Source organism: Natrix helvetica (assembly GCF_964273705.1).
Source record: "Natrix helvetica genome assembly, chromosome: 4".
NCBI classification, from domain to species: Eukaryota; Metazoa; Chordata; class Lepidosauria; order Squamata; family Natricidae; genus Natrix; species Natrix helvetica.
The window spans coordinates 26,933,513-26,956,731 of record NC_138550.1 but is presented as its reverse complement, the minus strand read 5'-3'; the positions used below and the strand labels follow the sequence as shown (position 1 = coordinate 26,956,731).

General features: G+C 34.4%; 1 protein-coding gene across 2 annotated transcripts in view; it reads right to left on the bottom strand.

The window, feature by feature from the left end:
- NBEA (neurobeachin) overlaps positions 1-23,219 on the bottom strand; it is a 370,152-nt gene that overhangs the window by 181,261 nt on the left and 165,672 nt on the right. For both annotated transcript variants that reach the window (XM_081951245.1, XM_081951243.1), the window contains one exon: positions 15,373-15,539. In XM_081951245.1, coding sequence (XP_081807371.1) covers positions 15,373-15,539 — 167 coding nt within the window. The remainder of the gene's footprint in view (positions 1-15,372; positions 15,540-23,219) is intronic.

Sequence of the window (23,219 nt, the reverse complement as noted above, 5' to 3'; positions counted from 1 at the left end):
CTTGGTAGGTATCTTCCTCAACAACTGCCTCAGCCACAGGAGAGCCGCCCTGGAGAAAAAGGAGGCTGAAGCGGAGGACTTAATGGCCCATGCAGCTGCCTGATGGGTCTTGTGACAAGCAGTTTCGGTTCTCTTGTCCTCAGCCTTGAGCCCCTCCAACAGGTCAGGAGGGAGCACAGAAGAGGAGGTAAGAGCCGCTACAGGGGGATCGATAGGAGGGAGCTTGAGCAGCTCCTCCAGGCTGGCATCCACCGTATATAGCTTCTTGTCATGGCTGCTGGGGGTAGCCATGGTAGCTGGCTGCGCCCACTGTCTTTGAACTAAATTAAGGAACATCTTGGGTACAGGAACTATTTGGACTGGACCGAAATGGGTTCCTCAAAGAGATCCCCAGATAGATCATCAGGGTCTACAACCACCTGAGCTGGGGGGGGTGGACCCCATGTGAGTTGAGATCTTAGCCTTATCTAAAATGGTTTTGAAATTATCCAAATTAAATAAGCCTGAAAAGGCCGGCTTTTTGGCGGGGCTTGCCTCATCCCCAGAGAATTCAGCTTCCTGCCTAGGAAGAAATTCCTCTTCTTCCTCCCAGTCTGACTCATCAGAGGCCACTGAAGAATGCAGGGACGGAGGTGGAAGGCTAGGAGTCATCTCTCTGGAATCCTCCTGGGGTTGCAAATGGTGGGTCTTGCGAGTGCGCTTGCCACCTTTTCGCATGCCTGCCTCAATGCCCTGGGAAATGGCCCTGTCAATTATTTCCTGCATTTCAGTGGATAGGTTAGGCCCTTGGGCCTCAATGGGGCGAACCCTTTGAGTGGGCCCGGGGATCGGCTGTTGAGGGGCTAAGGGCCCCATTGGAGCTGGTCCCTCCTCCATATCAGAGGGACAGGCAAAGAGATCAGCCTGATCAGCCATGGAATGGCCTGGAGAAGTTGCCATGGCCAAGGAATCCCCTTCTTCTTCACTATCAGAAATGGGGCCTCCCTGGGCTGGAGGAATTTCCCTGGAGGGCTCCCCAGGAGACACCGAAAGGGAAGATTGGGCCTGCTGTTGGGCTTTGGAAGACTGTTTTTCTAAGGCCTTCTGTCGCCTTAATGCATCTTTGTCTAGGCCTGAGCCCTGCTTGGGGCCATGCCTGGAGTAAGGCTTACTCCCTCTAATGGCCTCCCTGGCAGCTTTCCCGGCCTGTCTTACAGGGGCTCTGGAAGAGACACCCTCAAGAAGTCTCAGGGGCCTGATCTGCCATGGTAACAATCACTGGTTGGGGCAGTAGGGGGATGGGAAACCACCACTCACCACCTCCAGAAAACCCACCGTAGCACGATGCTCCTGAGGAGACAGAGAACCTGCAAGGCCTGAAGTAGCTTGGAATTTCTTAGGCGCGAGCAGAATTCGCTCCCAGCGCCTGCAGGAGAGTAAAGGAGGCGACCCAGCAGGCCACGATCCCACGCCGCTATCACTTGCTTGGATTGGGGCCCAGGTCGCCGGTCACACCGGGCAAGTCTGACTCCATGCGGCTCCTGCAAAGAGCCAGGCACCAGGCAGCAAAAAACTTTTAAAAGTAAAGCCGGAAGATTGCGCAATCCAAAATGGCGGCCGGAACTCACCGGAGCTTTTGCGCGCCAAATTTAAAGAGGGAAGAAGCCAAAATGGCTGCCCTGGAAGCCCACGCAGCAATTTGACTTGCTAGAAGCACAAATTGCAACGGAGGGCCTCCAGTGGGAATCGGCCCCCAGTAGGGGTGCCCCAACAGCGCTGGCGTCGGCACTCCGACCCACGCGCTTCCCCCAACAGCTGCCTGCGGCTTCTAGGAGCCAGAGCAAAGCCCCGGACTCCAGGAGAGCCGAAAGGGTGAGAAAAACCCAATTAAAAAGGGAAAAAAACAAACTTAAATTTAAACTCACCAGCCTGCTCTAAAAATCCTTAAATATACTGTTTTAAAAAATCTTAAAGCGTCCACTGGGCTAGCTGAATTGAAAAAATCTGAGGAGAGTCGGCACCAGAGGCGTGGCTTAAAGTTTCAATTCAGTTCTGGGCAGATTGGCTGTGTTTAACCCCTTCTTTGGACTCTCCAGAGCAGCGCCCTGGAAAATGTCCTCTTTTCACTTCTTTCCTTCCATCTTCCCTTCAGTTCCAATTACCCACCTTAATGTCTTTAATCTCATTTTCCTTTTGTGCATTCTCAGCTTCTTCATAAAAATGTACCTTCTAGCTTCCCACTCTCTTCCCTATTTCTCTCATTTCCTTCTCCCATTTCTGAATTTTCTACCTCTTACTCTCCTGGCACTAAAAAAACTACCTAGGTTTCAAAGTTACCTCAAAACCAATGAACCTTGAGTGTCTTCTTAATCTTATTTATTTCCCCCAAAACAAAAATAGATTGCACACAAAATTGTTTTATTTTACACCTGCCATCTCAGGCTGCAGGAAAAAAAAATCAACATACATTATTGTAATGCCAACAATCTTTCTTTTTAACTGTTGTTGCAATCATCGTTATTTATAAAAACTTTGGTAAAAATCTGCTTTGCTGATATATGCTAATCATCTTACATCACTAAAAATGATTAAGCCTCTGGCTTAATAGAGAATCTAAACCACCGTGAATCCATTGATTTCAGAAGAAATTGGACTAATTCTAAAGAAATTAGAATAACACCCAACAATTCAAATCTTCCTATTTTGTAAAATGAATGTAATAGAAAATAGTAGATAATGCAATTTTAAAATCTTGACATGGAGAATCAGATTGAAAAAAATAAATAAGTTAGGAATGCACTACTAAAGTTATATATGTGAAAAAAGATTCCTGCCTAACACAATTTAAACATAAAACTATGTAGAATTACTGTAATTAATTGCATAATAGAAATATTATAATTAGAATTTTCTGTGTTAAGTAACAAAGTTCATAGTCAGTGCCACTGTAAGATGATCATTTTAACAATTATTCTCTAAGGAAATGTAACTACTGGAAGCTGTTAAAATTACCTTAAATGTTAACATTAAGGAAATTTAAAGAGGCATCGCTGCTGAAACTGCCAATGTTCAAAAGATGAACATTGAACTTTGCCATAAGGGAGGGAAAAAAACCCTTGAGCACAGATAAATCTTCTTCTATGGAAGGAAAACATCAGAAAAGAAAATATTGCTAACAGATGTATATGGAAATGATTGAACTCAAAAATTTTCTTCTTGGTGAAGAGAGTCAGAATTAATATTGGACACAACTGTCGGTTGTGATGAATATGAAATAGAAACACACCAAAACCATCCACAATTTTGCCATGATCACAAATTTCATAGGTTAACTAAGTCAGCCTACTATAAAATGAAAAAAGGGAAAGGAAAGAGGGATGACAATGTAAAAACCCACATTTTAAAATACCATGTTAGTATTTTAAATTTATTTGTAATTTGAAGTAATGTATACTTAGCATTTCTATACAAGTTAGATAAATTATTTAAAGGGAACAAACTTTCTTAACTTCACATTTTTCCAATTATGAGTTCAATTGTCATAAGACTACATAAAATTTGTATTTTCTCAAATTATTTTATATACAATTTCAAAAATACCTAAATATTCTCATACAATCCATTTGGTTTGCTATTATCTCTGTTGTAATTTCCCCTAATACATATGAGTTGGGAATTTAGAAGTGGTTTGCCACTGTCTACCCTACATAACATGGGATTAGGGACTGCTTGATGCTCATCATCTCTACCTGTCCCATTAGGAGAGATTCTCTGGCATGGAGGCCAGAGAAGTAATCAAGCCTGTTATTAGTAAATTGTATTTTCGGGAGCTATTCAGTGTTAGTTAGCTGGGAATTATATACTTTAATTTTTATTTAAATGTACATGGTATTTATATTGTATTTTACCGTATTTTTCTGAGTATAAGACACACTCCCCCCCCAAAAGAGGGTGAAAATTTGGGTAACCCCGCCCACCCATGCCTGCCCACCCCGGCCCCACCCTTTGGCCCCTGCCTCCCAGCAATTTACTTCCTTGCAGCAAACAGGGGAAATGGGGCTTGCGGAGGCGGCAATAGGCTATGGAAATCCCTGCAGCCTGAAACAGCTGATCATTGGAAGGCCCGTGCTGAAACTGAAATTGAAAGGAGCTGTTTGCTGTTTGCTGTTTGCTGCAAGTAGGCAAATTGCTGGGAGACAAAGGCAGATTTTTTTTTCTTGTGCTAATCAGGCTAAATTAGAACAGGCTGTTTGTTCCAAGGAGGTAAGTCAATAACTATAAATGCCTATAGAATGTTCAAATTATTAGACTTATTTTTTAAAGACTGCTTTATTATTGTTCTAGACAACTTAACAAAATGAAGAAGCTTTTTAAAATAAATGCTTGATCTGAAGAGGCCCAGTGCGATTGTATCTTCTTTTAAATAGCAGAGAATAACATATACTTCCAGAAAGCCACATCAATTTTAATAGCATCTGTACAAGTATAGTCTGAAATGTAACACCACAAACAGTGTGTATCATCTGTTTGCTGCAAGGAGGCAAATTGCTGGGAGGCAGATTTTTTCCCCTTGTTTTCCTTCCCAAAAGGGGTGTCTTATACTTCGGAGCGTCTTATACTCCCAAAAATACGTAATTTCTTTTAGCTATAAGGAGCAGGATAGGTAGCCATATTAATTGATATAAATAAATTAACAAAAGAATAAATACTGACTACAGAGTAAGACAAAGGCAGGTATGGTATTTCCTTTAGTAAGAGTACACAATGTTTATAAATTGTGGTAATTTACATTTAACAGAGATACTATATTTCTGGCTGACAATCTAAATCTGTAGGAAACATTAGATAAATTATATGATGCAATAAAATTGTAGACCTATTAGATAAAACTAAAGTGTGTTTGACTGATAAGGAAAATGCTGTGAAGAATAAGTTAGAACAGCACTATGTGCCCCTCCTGCCCTCAAAAAGCCTATAGCAAGCAAATGAATTTGTGTATCTCAGGAAAATATTTAAGGACAAGAACACGATGGGTAATTTTTCAGCCACGCAAATGCTGGCAATATATAATAAATAATGGTGAATTACTTTAAAGGAAAAGTTATTCTTGAAAAATGTATAAGGCAGGTATAGGACAGCGCATCTGTGAATTTTGTTATGTGGGAGCTGGTTATTTTAGAGAGAAAATAGAAGTTGAGTCAACTGCAATGAAATGAAACAAACAAAATGTTTAAAAGTTATATTTATGTAGTTACTTACCAAGCACATCTAAATTACATTAAAGTAACCTAAATATCTTAAGAGGCATGTCACAAGTTTTGAAAAAACACTTTTGGAAATTGAAAGTTGAAGAATTTAACACAAATGATTACAAATGGAAATGTGGCACTTAAGAAAAGGGGTGGTTTAAAAAATAAGAGAGAGTACAAAAATGGGTGAAAGTAAGTTAATGCAAATATGAATACCCAATATGAAATAAGTATGTCAAAAGACTGAATGAGGACTAGATCACAAAATAATTATGCAGTATGGAGGAAAGGTAACTTGGTGAAAAGGAAGGTGAAAACCATGACAGATCTGGTTGGATGGAGGTGAAGAGAGGAAAAACTTAAAGAAATGGGTTGAATGAATCAATGTAAGGCCTAGTGAACCAAGGATGATTTGCAAGGATGCAATAGAGGTGATTGGTGAATAGCATTAATGGTCTAAGTAGGTTTAGTCAGATTTGCTTTCTTTTTATTTTATCCTCTACCACCAATTTCTTTAGCTCATTCCTTCTTATTCCTTTTGTGTAATATGCACTTCTGTATTTTATTGATCTAGAAGGCAACTATGTGGGTAATTACATAAGGACATGTAACAGTAAAGAAAAACCAGGATTCTATATTTTATAGAAAAGTAATTTTAAAGAAAACTGGTCATTTGCCTTGAGCACATATAAAACAAAAACTAACTGCTCTTTTCTGGTTGCTCACTAATCTTGATGGGTTAAATTTCTTCCTGAATTATGGAAGATTTCACTCTACAATTAGAATTTGTGGGTAGGGTTTCTAACCCTTTCTATCTTTCCCCCGAGTCAGCTGTTCCTCTCAAGGAAATTTAAAAGAAAAAATCCTTACTTAATGTTTAAGTAGATAATACAAATATGTCTAAAAAGAAAAATGAACCCATATTGATATTCTATACATTGCTATATAGTAATTCAAATACTGTAGTTAATGGCTTATCAGTATCTCAGTAATGGACTCATATTTATTCAGGAGTACGGTATCATGGACCATGAATAATGACTTTTTAAAATGCAATACAATTTAAAAACATATTTGCCATGCAGTTTTAGAACAACTGTAAAAAGTTTAGATTAATATTAATTTTACTGATTAGTCTGTAAAAATATTAAAATGCAGATTTGCTATATATGGGACTAATAAGATGTGGTGAATATCCCCTTAAGATTGTGCTCGATTCCTGGTGACTTTGTAGACATGGTGACTATATAGTCTTCTTGGCAGAAATACAGTTGAGTTTATCACTGCCTTTCAGGAGTTTTTAAAAAGCTTTCCAATGTAGTTTAAGACTTTGACATTTCCTAAAGATCTCCAACTTAAGTATTATCCAAGGCTGACCCTGCTTAGATTTTGAATCCAGCCAAGGTCCACAGCTTGCAAAAAGTAATAATAAAACATAGTTGTTTCTGCATTAATTATATTTGGCCAAGCTGGTTTGTGTTTTTCTAATTTATTTTTTTTACCAAAGTACAAGAGTTTAATTTGCCTTAAATTAAATCCATTGGATATCATTTCAAATAGTTGTAACTTGTAGGCAGGCCTTCCTTCCTTCCTTCCTTCCTTCCTTCCTTCCTTCCTTCCTTCCTTCCTTCCTTCCTTCCTTCCTTCCTTCTTTCTTTTTTTCTCCCTCTTTCTTTCTTTTTTTCTCTTTTTCCTTCTCTCTCTCTCTCTCTCTCTCTCTCTCTCTCTCTCTCTCTCTCTCTCTCTCTCTCTCTCTCTCTCCCCCTCCCTCCCTTTCAGGGCCGCATTTTCTGAGAGCTCAATCTGACATTAGTTCATTGCTTGCTGCCTTCTTGGCCACAGCTGGCCTCTTGCTGTTCACAGCTGAAAAGTGAAATGAATGCCTGCCTTAACAAAAGGCAGATGAAAGTCATTCTGATCATGTATAGTCATTTCCCGTAATTTTATCAGCCTACAGTTATTTACATGATCTCTGGAAATGATTGGTTGTTCCTCTAAATGTAATATTAGTTTTTTATATTCTATAAAGTTTAGCAGTGTATGTGAAGCTCAGTAAAAGTATTCTAATCTTTCACTTTGTTATTAAGTAATATCAACATTCTAACTAAATTATAAGATTGTAAATTCGTTACATAGATTTTGCTTCCAGTCATAAGCTCGTGTTATTATCTGTTTAACTTTCCTGCTGTATATAAAGCTTTAAAGGGGAGATACTTAATATGCTAGTCCTTATAATATATTCATTTACCTCAGTTACTAAACTTTTATTTGAGGAAGTTGTGTTAGTGAACCTATGTTCTTAGCTAGTGGCTTAGGTTGCAGTTTAATACTCTGAAGGTTGGAAAATAACACTGTGTTTGTTGGAAAATAGTATTTCCTATTTTAAATGGTTCTTGCTTTGATTATAGACATTTATTATCTTTATCAAAAATGTAATAGTGGGATAATTTAAAATGGGTATAATAGTGGTTTATTGGAGAACAAAATGGTCTCTTTTGCAAATGGATTCACTGCTTGCTAAATAGAGTAGGTTTGTTTCAACTAATTTTGCTTAATATTGCTCACAATTACATTGAAATGAAATATTATTGCTTTATAGTTTAAAATCAGAAACAGACTTTTATAGCTTCAAATAATTATTTACTTACTAATTTCATAATTTCAGCAAAGGTAATGTTGAGTTTAGATAAGTAAAACATTAAAACTAGGGGGGGAGGGGAAATGCATATATGAATATTCTAACACCGCCCCTAAGAAGTTTATAAAATATCTTACATTTTATTTTATATTGATATGATCTTTAGATTTTCTATTTTTTGATACCTTATTATACGCAGTGGTTTTGTAATGAGCTTATCAAACTCTTTCACATATTGTCTGCTGATTAATGTGCCTCATATAAAGATGTGTAACAATGTGTTGAAAGAAGAAACAAGCCTACTCCAGCTATCACAAATCTGACCAAGGGAAGCTAATAAATTTCCTCTATTTTACACATGGTGCCAGTTTAGCAAACCTTTTAGGAAAAAATAAATAAAACTGCACAGTTGTATGGTGCTAGACACATAAATCAAATACTGTACTTTCTTTTTTACTTTTTTTTACTGTTTTCTGCTAAAATTAAATATTATTTATTCTTTTTCCATATTCTTTGCTTTTACAATTATTACCTTCTCAAATGCTATGGTATTGATCTTAAAAGTACTGCATAATATAATTAGTTTAGTAATCATAGATAAGTGCAACAGATTTCAGATTAATGCTCATTGGTTTTAAGTGTCATCATTAGCATTGTTAAACTTGATAAAATACACTACTTTTAAAACATACACCACTCCTGATGTCAAGATCTCCAGAAAAATTATGTTTGTTATCTCTTGTGGTCAATAATACTCAAGATCATCAATTACATTCTTCATGTGATTTTAATTTATCTTACCAACATTGTTTAAATTGTGCCTTTCTACTGTAGGTAACATATACTTCACCCCTTTTATTGGTTCCACTACATTTTCAGAAGCAAATTAATATACCATAAAATTAGCAATTAAACAAAAGCTTCTGACATCAGGAATTGGGTACTTTTATTTTACATGTACATTCAACACTCCTGAGACATGCAACATGACCTAAGTACACAAACCAAAATATTCCACATTGTTTCTTAAGTATATTAAATTGTGTTTAACATTTTAAAATCTGAATGCCTTCTTATAATACTGTATGAAGCAACTAGAGACAATGTAGAAAGATGAAAAATATGCCAATTGTGATCAAAGAACTATACAGAAGAACAAATGATTTATGAAAATGGCTGAATTATCTAAATTCAGACTATAAGCAGAAAGGCAAGAGGTCACAGTCCAGTCTATAAATATCATAGTAACAATATATCATCTGTATTATGCGGTCAGTGAAAAACAGAAGAAAGAGCTATAGCTCCAAGCATTAAGAAAAAATTAACAGTGAAACTAATTGGTGATAAAATATATGCTTTCTTGGTATGGAATCTGTGCTGATATATGAACAGAATGATTCACAGCTAGCAACATAATTTTCTATAATCTATGGAACTATCTCAATTCTTCAGTAATTTTAACAAGGTAATAATAGATTTGACTTGATATTTACCTTTAAAAAATACAAGAATTATTTCACAATGCAACATTACTGAAGTTATTGGTACAAGACAATATTATTTTCATAAAGACTAAGGAATCTAAGTAAATCCCATTCTTTGCTATGGCAGTTCACTTGTGTTTTTGTGTCCACTCATTTTTACTTAACCTAATCTATAGTATATCATAGATAACTATCATTGGAAAAAACTGAAGGGCACAGCACTATGTATGCTGCTTTCAGCTCTCACAAAACAGATAGGCAGTTGAATGATTACGCCAATAAATCTAGTAACAGAGTTTTTATTTTTGTGTTAAGAAAGAAAATGCATTGCTATTTTAAGAGGCTAGACATTTATATAGATCAGGAATGAAATAAGAAGCTTGTTCTATCAGAAAAAAGCTGCTCAGTTTAACATAATATGAGTGAAGGTGATTCAGAAAAGAATAAAAGTCATTCATTTCATTATAAAATAATTATAATGTGCCTCTATGTTACTTTTTATAACAACTGTTAATATATAACATTATTAACCAAGGGAAACTTACTGAAATACTTCCGTCTAGATCAATACATGCCACATTTTTCTCCAGCAAGTTGTAATTATCCATCAGAAGAATTCTTAATCAATATTCTAAATTAACTTATGATTTGGAGTAGAGTCAACAAATACTATACAACTACTTTCAGAAGAGATTTCGTCATAAGATACGTAGAGCCATTTGCCTCATTTTTTAAAAAAGGGAGAGGACGTACACGTGTGAATTTAACAAATGAATTTCTTGCTTAATAATTGTAACTGGTAGTTAGAAAAATTGTTAAATATCACAAAAACAAATCAAGCTCTCCTTATTTATTAAAGCAATGCTTTCTGCCATATTAAGGTAGAATTTATTTTAAATATCAGGAATCAAATGCAAATCTATCTAAAATATTAAGTATATGTTTGAAAGAAAATCTGAAAATACTTATAATTAAGTCAACAAGCAAATATAAAATGGGAAATGAAATTTGTTTCAAGAACTTTGTGCAAATATTTCCATTCGAAAGTCTCTCTCTCTCTCTCTCTCTCTCTCTCTCTCTCTCTCTCTCTCTCTCTCTGTAACAAATTGGCTACAGAAGGTAAGCTTAGCCTTATAAACCAATCTAATATATAAGAAAAGGTTAAAGGGCATACAAAAATCACTACTTCACTGAAAAAATCTGACATCCAATTTTCAAGCTGATTTATCAGTAGAAAGCTAAAATTGATAGTTGCCACTGGTAGGTAGGTAGCTGTCTGAAAAAGCTGCTACAAAGCCTGTAGTTTTGATTTAGCCACATAGATCAATATAAACCTATACTGTTTCAATTTTACAAATATTGATTTTCTGATATAACTTCAAGAAAAGAACATATATCATCAGCTTACAGAAAATAATCTTGAAATTTATTTCATAAACTTTCATTCAAAAAGGTTATTAAAAGATATGTGAAATACAGTAAGAGAAAGAGTCACTGCTAACATAGAATGGAATGAAAAAAAATTCTATGTAGTCAGGATGCTCTGCTTTGAGATTTTATTCCCCCCCCCCCATCTGTCCCATTCTAATTGGACATGTATATTACCCCAGTTGTGAAGCATTCATCTAATATTTCTATTTATCTCTCCCTACTCCATCATTCCATGCTTGAAAATTGCTTTATCGTATTTGATGAAAAATAATCATCATTTGCTGAAGAAAAGAAGATGCTGTCATAAAGATGAAGAGCATGATATGTGTTCTATAATGCTTTAATGTATGTTTTAAATATATTTTCTAAATAAGCTTTAGTAGATGATTTAAAAAAAATACTTTGGATCTTTTTTAAAAAAACTATTTTAAATGAGATAAAGCAATAAATAATTCCAAGTGTTGATGCCAGAACGGTTCTTTGTTCTTTGTCTGTAATTGGAGGCCTCTGAATTGAGAGCTTTAGAATGACACCAATCAGAAATATTAAAATGTAACCTATAAAAATTAAAATCACATATTTCATTATAAATTACAGGATTCTCAAATTAATAATGTCTAAGACTATGATGTAGATTAATTTCCTGTTGTCTAGTTACCATGCAAAAATATACATACATTGTAAAAAAGTATATTTTAAAATTTTTATAAGAGAAGAATGCTGTCAATTAATGGCAATGTTTAAAAAGATAGGAATCATTGCAAGACAAAGAAAAAGAAATGTACTTTTTTGTACTTCTTCTTTCCTGCCCTATACATATTTCTTTCATTTCAACAATTTCCATGTGAAAAGAAACTAGGATGTTACTATGAACATAAATTAGATATGCAGCAGATTATGTAGATGAAGTTTATCTATAATAAATTGATTTCACTGGAGTTAGATAGACACTTGTCCAGCAACATTTTTCATTCACATAAATGGAGTGGAAGCAGCATCCACGTATGAATACATAAAATTGTAGGGACTGAGAGTTTTCCATACATGTTGCTCTCAGTGAAGAGAGATCAGCATATAGATGTGAAACACTTGTCAGACAGAATCAGAGTTATTAACATTTCTATTACATGCTGGACCAAGGACATGTATGTCAAATGGTGCAGGGGAAGCATGACAGAATTGTTGCTTGATGACTGGGAAGGATACTTTCATACTAACTCAGCTGCAATGACTCCCCATCCCAATTTATTATTCTCTCAGACAAGAATCAGGACTGATGTGAGCTTGATAGTAGAGGAGGAGGAATATTTTATTCAAGCACTATCACACAGGCAGAAAATGATTCTGATCTTCATATGCCCTATCTTTTATATGCTATTTATTTTTAATAAATTATATAAGAAATGAAATACGAATTTCTTCTGTGGGTTGGCACAACACTGATTTTAAATAAATACATACTGAAGTCAATACTGCTTAACATTATTATGGATAATTATAGCTATTGTGATCCAGATCTATTACTATTACTTCTAAGTAGCAAATACTGCAAGAGAAGCAAATTAAACTCTACATATTAATCTCTTCAAACAGGAAAAAAATGTTGCTCTGGACTCAGAAGGCTAAGGCTATAAAGATTCCACCTACGGCTAACTAAAAGGAATTAAATTTACAGTTATAGTAAAAGGTAGTAAAAGTATACAAGATGCCTTACTCTATGAAATTGCATGTATCAAACACATGAACAAATTTCAAAAGAGAACTTTAAATAGAATGATTGCACTAAAATATTTTAAAAATTGAAAAATTGTTTCAACCATATTAAGTTTGGTTTAGTGATTAAGGCATCAGGCTAGAAATCAGATTATGAGTTTTACTTTCGCTTTAGGCATGAAATCTGGCAAGGTGACTTTGGGCCAGCACAGCCCACCGCAAAGGGCTGTTGTGCAAAAAATAAGAGAGTATTAATTATGTTCACTGCTTGAGTTATTTGTAAAAACAATAAATTATAAATAATTAAACATTAAACAGAGAAGGGTCTCTACATAGATAATATAAATATCTATAGCTTCTGTTATTTATGGGCAAATTTGTTGGAGATAAGATGCTGACTGAGGCAGCAAGTTGACATCATGCTTATGTAAAATATATATTTTCCTCCAGGCAACATTTAAAATAAACTAACCATGGCAAAAGAAGATATTTGCTTTACAAGAGCAAATATGATTTTTGTATTGATGATATTATTAATTCCATCATCAAAACTTTTCCACTTTATTAAGCGCCCCTTACTTTCACCAGAAATATACATATGCCTAACATATCTTTTTTATTTGTTTATACACACAGAAATAAAATATCACAGCCAAAATATTTCTGAAATCCAATAGAAATAAAAATGATACTCATTAAGAAATATTAAAGTACCATAAAATCTGATTATGCCGTACCTCTCTGATTATTTGTACATCATAATAAATGAAGAGCTATATAATATTTTAAGGGCAAGCAATCAAAATTGGATTTATTTTATCTTTGTCCAAATGTAAAATTTCCTACTGAGACAGTTGTATTTCAGAAAGCTTTAACACTAAGGGCAGCAATAAAGTTTCATTGTCAGAAATTTTAAGTTTTTTAAGGAACTTATTACAAGTTCAATATTGGCAATTTTTTTAAAGGTGGTGGTTGTTGTTTTTTTAAAACAACATGTTCCATTAAAACATTTACTCATCTTTTAATTCTTTGTACATATACTTTTCTAAACTAATTTTACAATAAATGTGATTTTATGTGTCATATTTTTAAATGAAAGAAATAAGTACATACATACAGTATTCTTAAAAATAGCTAAGTATTAAATGACTATAAAACAAAATTCAATCGACTATTCCTGAAAACTGTTAAAACAAAGCTTTATTTACTTTCCTTAATAGGAAGATTAGATAAAATTCCCTGTGAAAGGATTATACAATTTTGTTGCTATAATTAAGAAGCCATTCCTTAACAACCTCTGTAATTTCCCCAAATTTGTGCAATGCAGTGCAAGTTCCAACTTTCAAAACATACTCAATAATCAATCTAGCTTTGCTTATGTGATTATAAAATTGGGCTTCAGGAAAAATCACATAAGGCAATTATGACTAAGCAAATCCAGCCCTGGTTAGTGTTTCAAGTGACCACTTGAGAATTCTAAGATATTGGCTAGCCACTAGCCTGAGAAGTTGGAGGAAAAAATTCTGGGAAAAACAAGGCAATGTAGAGGAATGCTACCAAGGTCACCAAATGGATGCAACCAGAAGGAGCTGAGCAGAACTCAAGATTATCTTTATTTTTTCTTATTACAGAACTGTTGTGGCCCAGCAGGAGCCGTTGGAGTTGCCACCAGACTCCGACAGCGAGGGTCCCTCTGAGTCGGCTCAGGAGGATGTGGAGGACCCTAGACAGGTTCCGACTCTGAGCAGGGCGCAGAGAGGCTGGTTGGCCACCAGGAGGCGCCTGAGGCATGGAGCAGTGGTGAAAGCCAAAGGAAGGGAGCTCCTGATGTCATGCCTTGGAGCAGTGGGGAGGAGTCACGGGACAGTGAGTCAGACATCAGCAGTGAGCTATTAGAGGCTCGTTACGGGCGTGCTACCTGGCGTAAGGAGCAATTGAGCAATTACAGGAGGTAATTGCTCTCAGCTGCTGATACTTAGACTCCTCTCCAGACTATAAAGGGACTGCTTGTGGACACACCCTTTGCAGGAATCAACTGATCATTGGAGTTGGAGAAGCTCTCAGATCTGTGCCGTACTTTGGCAGGCTGGATTGCTGCCAAAGGGTTTACCTCGATTGCTGCCAATCTGTTCCCTGGACCTTGGCAGGCAGGAGTGCTGCTAAGGTGGATATCTGGAGCTTGGTAGCTGGATTGCTGCCAAGGGGTGTCGCTGTAGCTGGATTGCTGCCCAGAGTGCTATCTTGACCTTGGCAGGCTGGATTGCTGCCAAGGTTGAACCTGTATGTCAATAAACATCTTGAAGAGACTTTGTGTTGGAGTGCCTTGGTATACGAGAGCGGGGGGGTCAGAACACAGAACTACTATTATTTTTCCTCATCCAGCTCTATGGAAGTGATATTGACCTAAATCTGCAAAGAAAGTTAATTTAATTTTACTTCAGACTGTCACACTCTTCTATGGTTAGGGCTATCATTTTCTAATTATGGTCAAGCCATTTGATAGACTTTGGGCTCACTAGTTATATTGATACTGCTCACATGATCTCCAAGTCTGTAGTACATCCTGCTTTTGTCATAATTTACAAAAGAAGCTTATCACATGTTTTCACCTCAGAAAAATGAGGAAAGAAATGAGCTCATTGGGTTAGTATAAAGGCTGAGAAAGAAATAAGATAGCATAAAGAGAAAGAGGAAGTAGTGAAAGCTAAATGAGTACTTTACAATTCAGTTAAATTCCAGATTATGCTTGCAATGTAATAATTGCATGAAAAGGAATTGATTCAGATTATTTGTATCATAAATGCTCACATCCATTCAAAATACCAGATCAGGAGCATATAATTAACAACATTCCTATAATGATTAATTAACAACATACCTATATGAAACAGCTCCCCAAGCACCATGCTTATTAGTAAGAATATTCAGTATTTTCTGCTTTAGCTGATTTGCTGTAACATGATCACGATGCTTGGCTGCACTGATAAGATGATCACACATCTTCTCCTCTTCTCTTCTATCAGCAGCATATTGGGCACATTGCGACTAAAAAGAGAAGTGATGTTTATGATTTCATTAGCCAAATAACTTAAACTTGTTTTACTTTCTCTAAATCTTTCTTTTTTAAAAAAAATCATTGAAATACGTAGTTTAGGACACAATAGCATAGGACACAATAAAGTTTGTTTATTCATAAACTTGAAGATATTTACTTACTTACTTACTTACTTACACACACACAAACACACACACGTTTTGCCTAAGCAACCTTAGGCAGTATACAACAATCCAATGAAACAGCAAAGATATAAAACAGTCATTATCTAACAGCATTATATAATAATTATTAAAAATCATTAACTATAAAAACAAAAACAAAACAAAAAGAAACCAATAGGTGGAGATATATTACAGTAAGGGTGATACTTCACTAGGTTACCTATCCCATGTACTTCCCACTCCTACTGGCATAACCAGGTTTTGAGGGTCCTTCAAAACCTAGGAGTGATGAGGCCAACCTTATCTCTAGGAGAAGATTCCAAATGTGGGTGCCATGACAGAACAGGTGGAGTGCCTAGGGCCCAACAAATGAATCTCCCTAGGCAAGAGATCCTGTAACATGCCTATTCTATTGGATCTGGTGGGATGGGAGATGAACCTGGAAAAGGGCAATCCTTCAAATAACCCAGTCGTATGCCATATAGGGCTTCATAGGACAACCTCTGAAGTACCTTGAATTTGACCTGGAAACAGACTGGTAACCAATGCAGCTCATATAGCAGAAGTGTAACTTGTGCTCTACCTAAGCCTGAATACTGTAAATATCCAAAACTGGGTACAAGTGAAAAATATTCATGCTTGCCCCAAGGATTTCTGTGTCAGCAACATCGCACACGATTCCCAATGACTCTTAAAAGATGCTTTTTGATAGAGAGCAAAAAAGAGGGGAGTATTGTCTTTAAAACACACAAACACAATTCTACACACATGTATAAAGTATTTTATGATATATTTTATATAAAATATATTTTAGTGAACTTGACAAAGATTACTATAATGCATTGATCACTTAAGCAAAATATAGTCCTCATTTTTTTTATTTGTTAAAAGATTCTTTTTTTGAAAATGAAAATCCAGATTTTTTTTGCTGCATATGAAGACCAATAGCCCTGAGAGAAAAATAATATAGGACCTAGATCTCATTCATCAAAAATTCATGCTTCCTTAGAAACTGATTCTTCAGTTTTATTATATGCTAACTTTATCTTCTATCTCATATTTTTATATCAACATTCAGAAAATTTCTTCTATATTGCTGAAAATTAACGCAAAATTATGGCATATGTAATATTTCAATGAAAATCTGGATGGAATCATTATACTATATCCTTGGTTCTAAATCTATCAAGTAATATGATGCCTACAGATGCTAATATAAACATTTCCTCCTCTTACTGCTTTTTTAGGTTATCTGCCCCATCTCTACTTTTTAAAGAACTCTTATTTGTAAACTTATTTTAAATGAGAAGTTACCCTGTTGTGAATTCTTAGCCTTTATCCTTAGCTTTATTTTCAAAAAATGCCTCTGAGTCTTATATAGGCTCCATGGGCATTCTTAGAAAATAAAATGGTATATGAAACCTTACTAGAAGAAAAGAGATGAAGATAAATTAGGATGGGTGGCAAATAAAAACATCAATTTGGCTTCTGTGTTTTGTAAGTAGCCATATCTAACATGGCAATCACTTTGTAAATAGGTAAATATTAAAACATTACCTATTACATTATCATCTTTCTTCTTCTGTCCTGGCTACTTTTTACAGAGGCATGATTGAAAGTGTTTTAACAAACTGCATTATAGTTTGGTGGTAGCAGTGACTCAGATAGAAGGTCCATACAGAAAATAGTAAGGACAGCAAGAACATTATAGTAAGTTTGCTTCCTGTTACTGCTTATAAGCACTACATGCTTACATTCGAAGCATTGTTAGAGACCCCACACACCCATTTCATGGTCTGTTTTTCTTGCTCCCCCCAGGGAGGTTTCAAAGTATTTCTAATAGGACTACCAGATTATGTAACAGCTTTATTCCCTATGCCATCCGTCTGGTACAGTTGCAAGATTCGTTTTTCTTGCCCTGTACATGCATACATCAAGACTAGACTGTGTTGTTTGTGTCATATAATATATGTGGGCATGGGTGTGTGCACACATTTTGTCATGTTTATGAAGTGTATATTAGAGGTGGTGACCCTTTGAGAGCTGTATGCAATGAAATTTCATTTTAACGTATGCATTTAAAATGGCAATAAAGTTATAATAAAGTCTAAGTCTATTCTTGCATATATTACATTAACGTATATTGCACAAAGTTGACTTGAAAAATATTGCAAAAGAAACAGTATAGGTTATAGTCTTTTCTTAATATATTCATAGAAGAGAGTTTAAACTTGCCTAAAATTCAGCATTACAACCTAATGTAAAAAATGGCTTCTCTTATAGCCTCACAAACTTGATTGTGATAATTGATCAAGAGGTTTAATCTAATTTCTACTTGAATGTTTATTAATACTGTTTAAACTAACATTTATTATTTCTAACAATTTTCACTGTGTTCAGTCTAACTACATCTCCTGAGGCATACAATTAATATAAACATTAGAAGACAAACAATACAAATCTGAAATAGTAAAACAGACACATTGAAAACAAAAACTTTCAAATCTTCAATGGCTGATCAGTTTCTGCACTTTCTTTCTACTTTCAACAAGAAAGCCCTTAAAATCTTCCTTGCATTATACCAGCTGCATATCTGAGGTTATGTTTCTCCCAATAATTATAATGCCAGTTTTTATATCTTTTATTTAGGCATTTTTCATGACATATTCAACAGATATTAAATGGGTACGGTTAGGGTTAGGGTTATCCAATTTAGAAGTACTTAGTGGCTCCATATTCCATTTGAACTATTATTTCCGGATCTTCATATCATTTTTTCAGTACACCCATCTTTTAAAGAGATAATTACAATTGGAGTACACTGTCAGAAGCTATGTATGGTCAACAAAGCAAAAATGCAGATAGTCCTTGACTTAAAACAATTCATTTGGTGACCATTCAAAGTTCCATCACGGAAAAAATGATTTATGACTATTTTTCATACAGCATCCCCATGGTCATGTGATCAAAATTTGGATGGTTGGCAACTGGTTCACATTTATGATGGTTGTCGTGTCCAGGATCATGTGATCACCTTTTGTGACATTCTGACAAGCAAAGTTAATGGGAAGCCAGATTCACGTAACAAACATAACTAAATTAACAACTGCAGGGATTCATTTCACAACTGTGACAAGGTAGGTTGTAAAATGGGGCAAAATATACTTAACAATTATCTCACTTAGCAACATAAATTTTGGACTCAATTGTGGATTATAAGTCAAGGACTACCTGTACTTGTTTTTTAGAAACTTCTTTGCCTTCCCATAATTTCTAAATATGAGGAATATCCATGTCACTTTTGAATCAAGCTTATATATCTATCAGTTCCTGTTCCCAATACTGTTCAAGACTGGACTTAAAATCTTAAGTATTATGTTACTAACATATAAAATAAGTGCATTTATTCAGTAGTTTGAACCTTCTTTAGTCTTGATTACTTGTTGGAATTAGAATATAAATACATCTTGGCCACAGCTGTGATTTTTTTTGTACCTGCTTATCAATCATGTATAGCAATTTAACTGCACCATTGTGTTAGACTTTTAAGCAGTTGTGCTAGTATTTCAACAAATCCTGCAGCTTTCTGGATAATATTGATATGAATTAACATTATAATGTATAGATTTGCAAACGGGGTGTACAAATTGTAGTGTAGGTTATACAAGTAAATCTTGATATATCTTTTCATTAAATTTCAAATCTATAGAATAATAAATTGTACTCACTGAACATGTGAGAATTGAGGGGGGGAAACGGAAGGAAGAGGTGATAGAAAGAAAATGGGTTATTGTCAGCATATGGCCCTTTTGAGAATGTGTCTCAAAGCATTCTCCATCTGTTTGATATCATTTGAGACTGTATATTCTCAAATGTATATTCTTGAAGTATATCTTGTTTTCTAATATGAAAAAGTGTAAAAACTGCATGTTTAAATAATGTAAAACCATTGCACATTTCAGGATAGGCATATGTTTTAGTTAAATGTATTTTAAGACTATAGACATCAAGGGTTTAATTAATTTTTCAATTTACCTATTTGTAGAAAGAAACACCAATTAGTACAATAATACTGTTCAGTAATGAGGTTAATATTTCATCAGCTTATTGGACAGTTAAATCAAATTTTCATTTTTCATTCTGAGCAATTATAGAAGTTAACAGAATGAATGGATATTAACTGTGAAATAGGCTTTTTAGAGAAAATGACTAATGATGAAATAAAATTTTCTTATCCTTCTTATGTTAAAGAAGAATTACATATTGTTTCATTGTTTTTAAATACAGGGGAGGGCAGGACAGTCTAACGATGACAATGGCAAAGAACTGAATCGATGCTATTTTATCTTTTAACTTGAATGTGTGTGTGTGTGTGTGTGTGTGTGTGTGTGTGTTACATATTACACACAGACACACACATACTGTTCTGTGGAAGTTTTTTGTTTTGCTTTTTTTTGAGGTCAAGGAATTGTGATGAGTGATTTGAAATATTTGCTATTCATATGCTGAAATTATATTTTTAATTTTTATAAAAAGCTATTTTTCTTTATTATGCAATGGTAATATTTTTAAAAGTAAAGGCCTTGCATTTTTAAAGAAACCTATGTTTCAGAAATGTCTTTGTTTGCTCACTAGAAAATTGACTTGATTCCCCCTTAAGGGAATTTGGTTAATATTCTAAATTGTGTTTGCTAACTGAAGCTGGAATCTAATTGAATATTCTCATTTTGTCTACGTTTCTGACAGATCTTATACTGCAATAAATTCTTCAAAGGGCAGATAACTCAATCGTCTACTGTCATCTTAAGTTTACTGCAGAATGCTCTGATAAATATCAAATGTTATTTACCACTGAAGCTGTATGAAACTTAAGTGTGACGGACACTTAATTGCATATGTGATATTTAAAATTTAAAGTCAAAATATTTAGAACATGTTTGATAAAATTCTAAGTTTGCAATGCAATGTATGGTGTGTGTATATACGAATACACATATACATATATACATATACATACATATACATGAATGAAATGTAAGTCAAAGATCTGTTTTTAATCTGAGCCAAAAAAATAGAAGTAGCAAGACTGACTTGTAGTTCAAGTAAGTAGCAAAAGAAACAGACAGACAGTTCTTTCATCCTACCAATCATGATAAACTGTTATTTGGACGAATTTATAGAATACAATACAAAAGAAGAAAGACAACAAAATACAATACTGTATATGTTGTGCCAACTCCCAAGGATGAATAGACAAGAATCTATAGTAAGGTTTATAGTGAGATGAGTGAATGAGTATATATGTATATATGTATATATGTATATGTGTATATGTGTATATGTGTATATGTGTATATGTGTATATGTGTATATGTATATATGTATATATGTATATATGTATATATGTATATATGTATATATGTATATATGTATATATGTATATATGTATATATGTATATATGTATATATGTATATATGTATATATGTATATATGTATATATGTATATATGTATATATGTATATATGTATATATATAAATTCATTTTTATCCGAACCTTAATCATGGGCATTTAAATACAATTATACATTTTAAAATTTCCTTTACAGTCCTATGGAAAAGACTAAAATTGATGTGATGGGGAAAAGCAGAAAACGAATTTGAAAACAAATTAATCCAAAAACGGTAGTGAAAAACATTCCAGAAAAAAAAACCCAACACAATTGTACAGGAGAGATAGTATATTGGAATGCTGCTTATCGTTCCATTCCAGATTAAGTTACCCAGACAGGTATATCTACAAATCAACAGGATATACTTTTAAAAAATAATATAGAAATATAAACAAAAATGCATTGTTGCCATTGAAATCAGTTGTCACAATTATCCTATTCCTTTCAAACAGACCCAGTTTCAAAAAACTTAACTTAGATTCAGCTCCTGTTTTTTTCAAACATTGAGAACCTTGTGAAAAGGTGATATTGTCTGCTGTGGAAAAGAGATTTTTTTGCTGTTTTCATATTAAAAACCTGTATTATAAGGCATTAGATTGATAGCATATTTTAATAATTCGGGAAACTATCAACCAGTGCAGTTATACAGGGCAAAAGCTTTAACCAAAAGGGATGGGTGGATTAGGAATCACAAAATCATGAGTCACAGAATCAAATTAAATCCAGATAAGCTCACAGTTCCAGGGATCTCATTTGGACTTTCCCAGTTGAAGTCTGGGTGATATGTGTCTCTGTGAACTATTTAAGAATCCTGTGGAGGACCGAAAATGATCCCAGAGCATATAGCCCTGAATGTGGTTCCTGCATATTGTTTTGAGTTTCTCAGGACTGTTGCTTAGCATCTCAGGAACTATTATGGCAGAAAAGCGACTTGTTTGCCTTGAACAATCTTTATACATCATTTACCCTGATGAGCAAAAAGCATATTCCACAGCTTGGCATAATCAACAAACTAAAAGTCTTTCTGAAATTAATGAAATGCATACTGTTTTGGGAATATTTTGCAATTTATTCAATTATTCAGTGTGCATTCATAATGATATGTAATTGCTCAATCTTTTCTAAAGCTTGAACATCTGACATCTCCTTTTCCACATAAAAATCTAAACAATGTTAGAGATAAGCATTAAACATTATTTTATCAACATGTGAAATAAAGGATATTGTATAATAGTTTGCATCCTCTGTTGAGTATTCTTTCCTTGATACTGGAATGCAGATTTACAGTATCTCCTCAGTCTTTTGGACCCAGTGTCATCCTACTGAATTGCTGGCATAGTTTGATTAAGATCTTTATTCTTCTTTCTGTGGCTATTCACCGATTCCTGCAGCCTTCCAATTTGGTAATGATGAAAGTGCTAACAACCTAACTTCAAGTATGAGAAGTTCTTGTAAGTAAGGAATATCTTCTAAGATATTTAAAATTTTGAAATTTCTATTACATACTATTTCAGTATTCTTCTGTCTTTCTTTAATCTCATTTGAATTAGTTACTATCAATCTATTATTGTCAATTTGAAGTTGAAATCCCTTTCTGGGTTCAGAAATCTTTTGAGAAACTTGTCTCATTTTTCTGTATCTGTTTCCATCTTCAGTATCATTACAGATGTTATTGTAATACTGCTTCTTTTTCTTTAAGAGCTCCCTGAAATTGTTTGTTCTTTCCTGGAAACTTTGCCTTTCTTGGCTTTAATATCTCCTTTCTTCTTGGCAATTTCCATGTTCTAACATCCAGTTCGCTTGTTCTCTTTCTTGGGTTTTAGCAGTACCTGAAAAGGTTCCTCCTTTATATTTCTAACTTTGCTATTCTTGTTCAGATGTTCTGTCAATTTAAACTTGAATTTGTTCATAAAAGTAATCAACATCTTGTTCTTCTGTATCATTAGTTTGAGCATAAATGTGAATAACTGTCATATTACAGGATTGCCCATCAGGTCTAATTGTTACTGTTCAGTTATTTATAGCATTTTAGCCAAATACTATTCTTTCTATGCC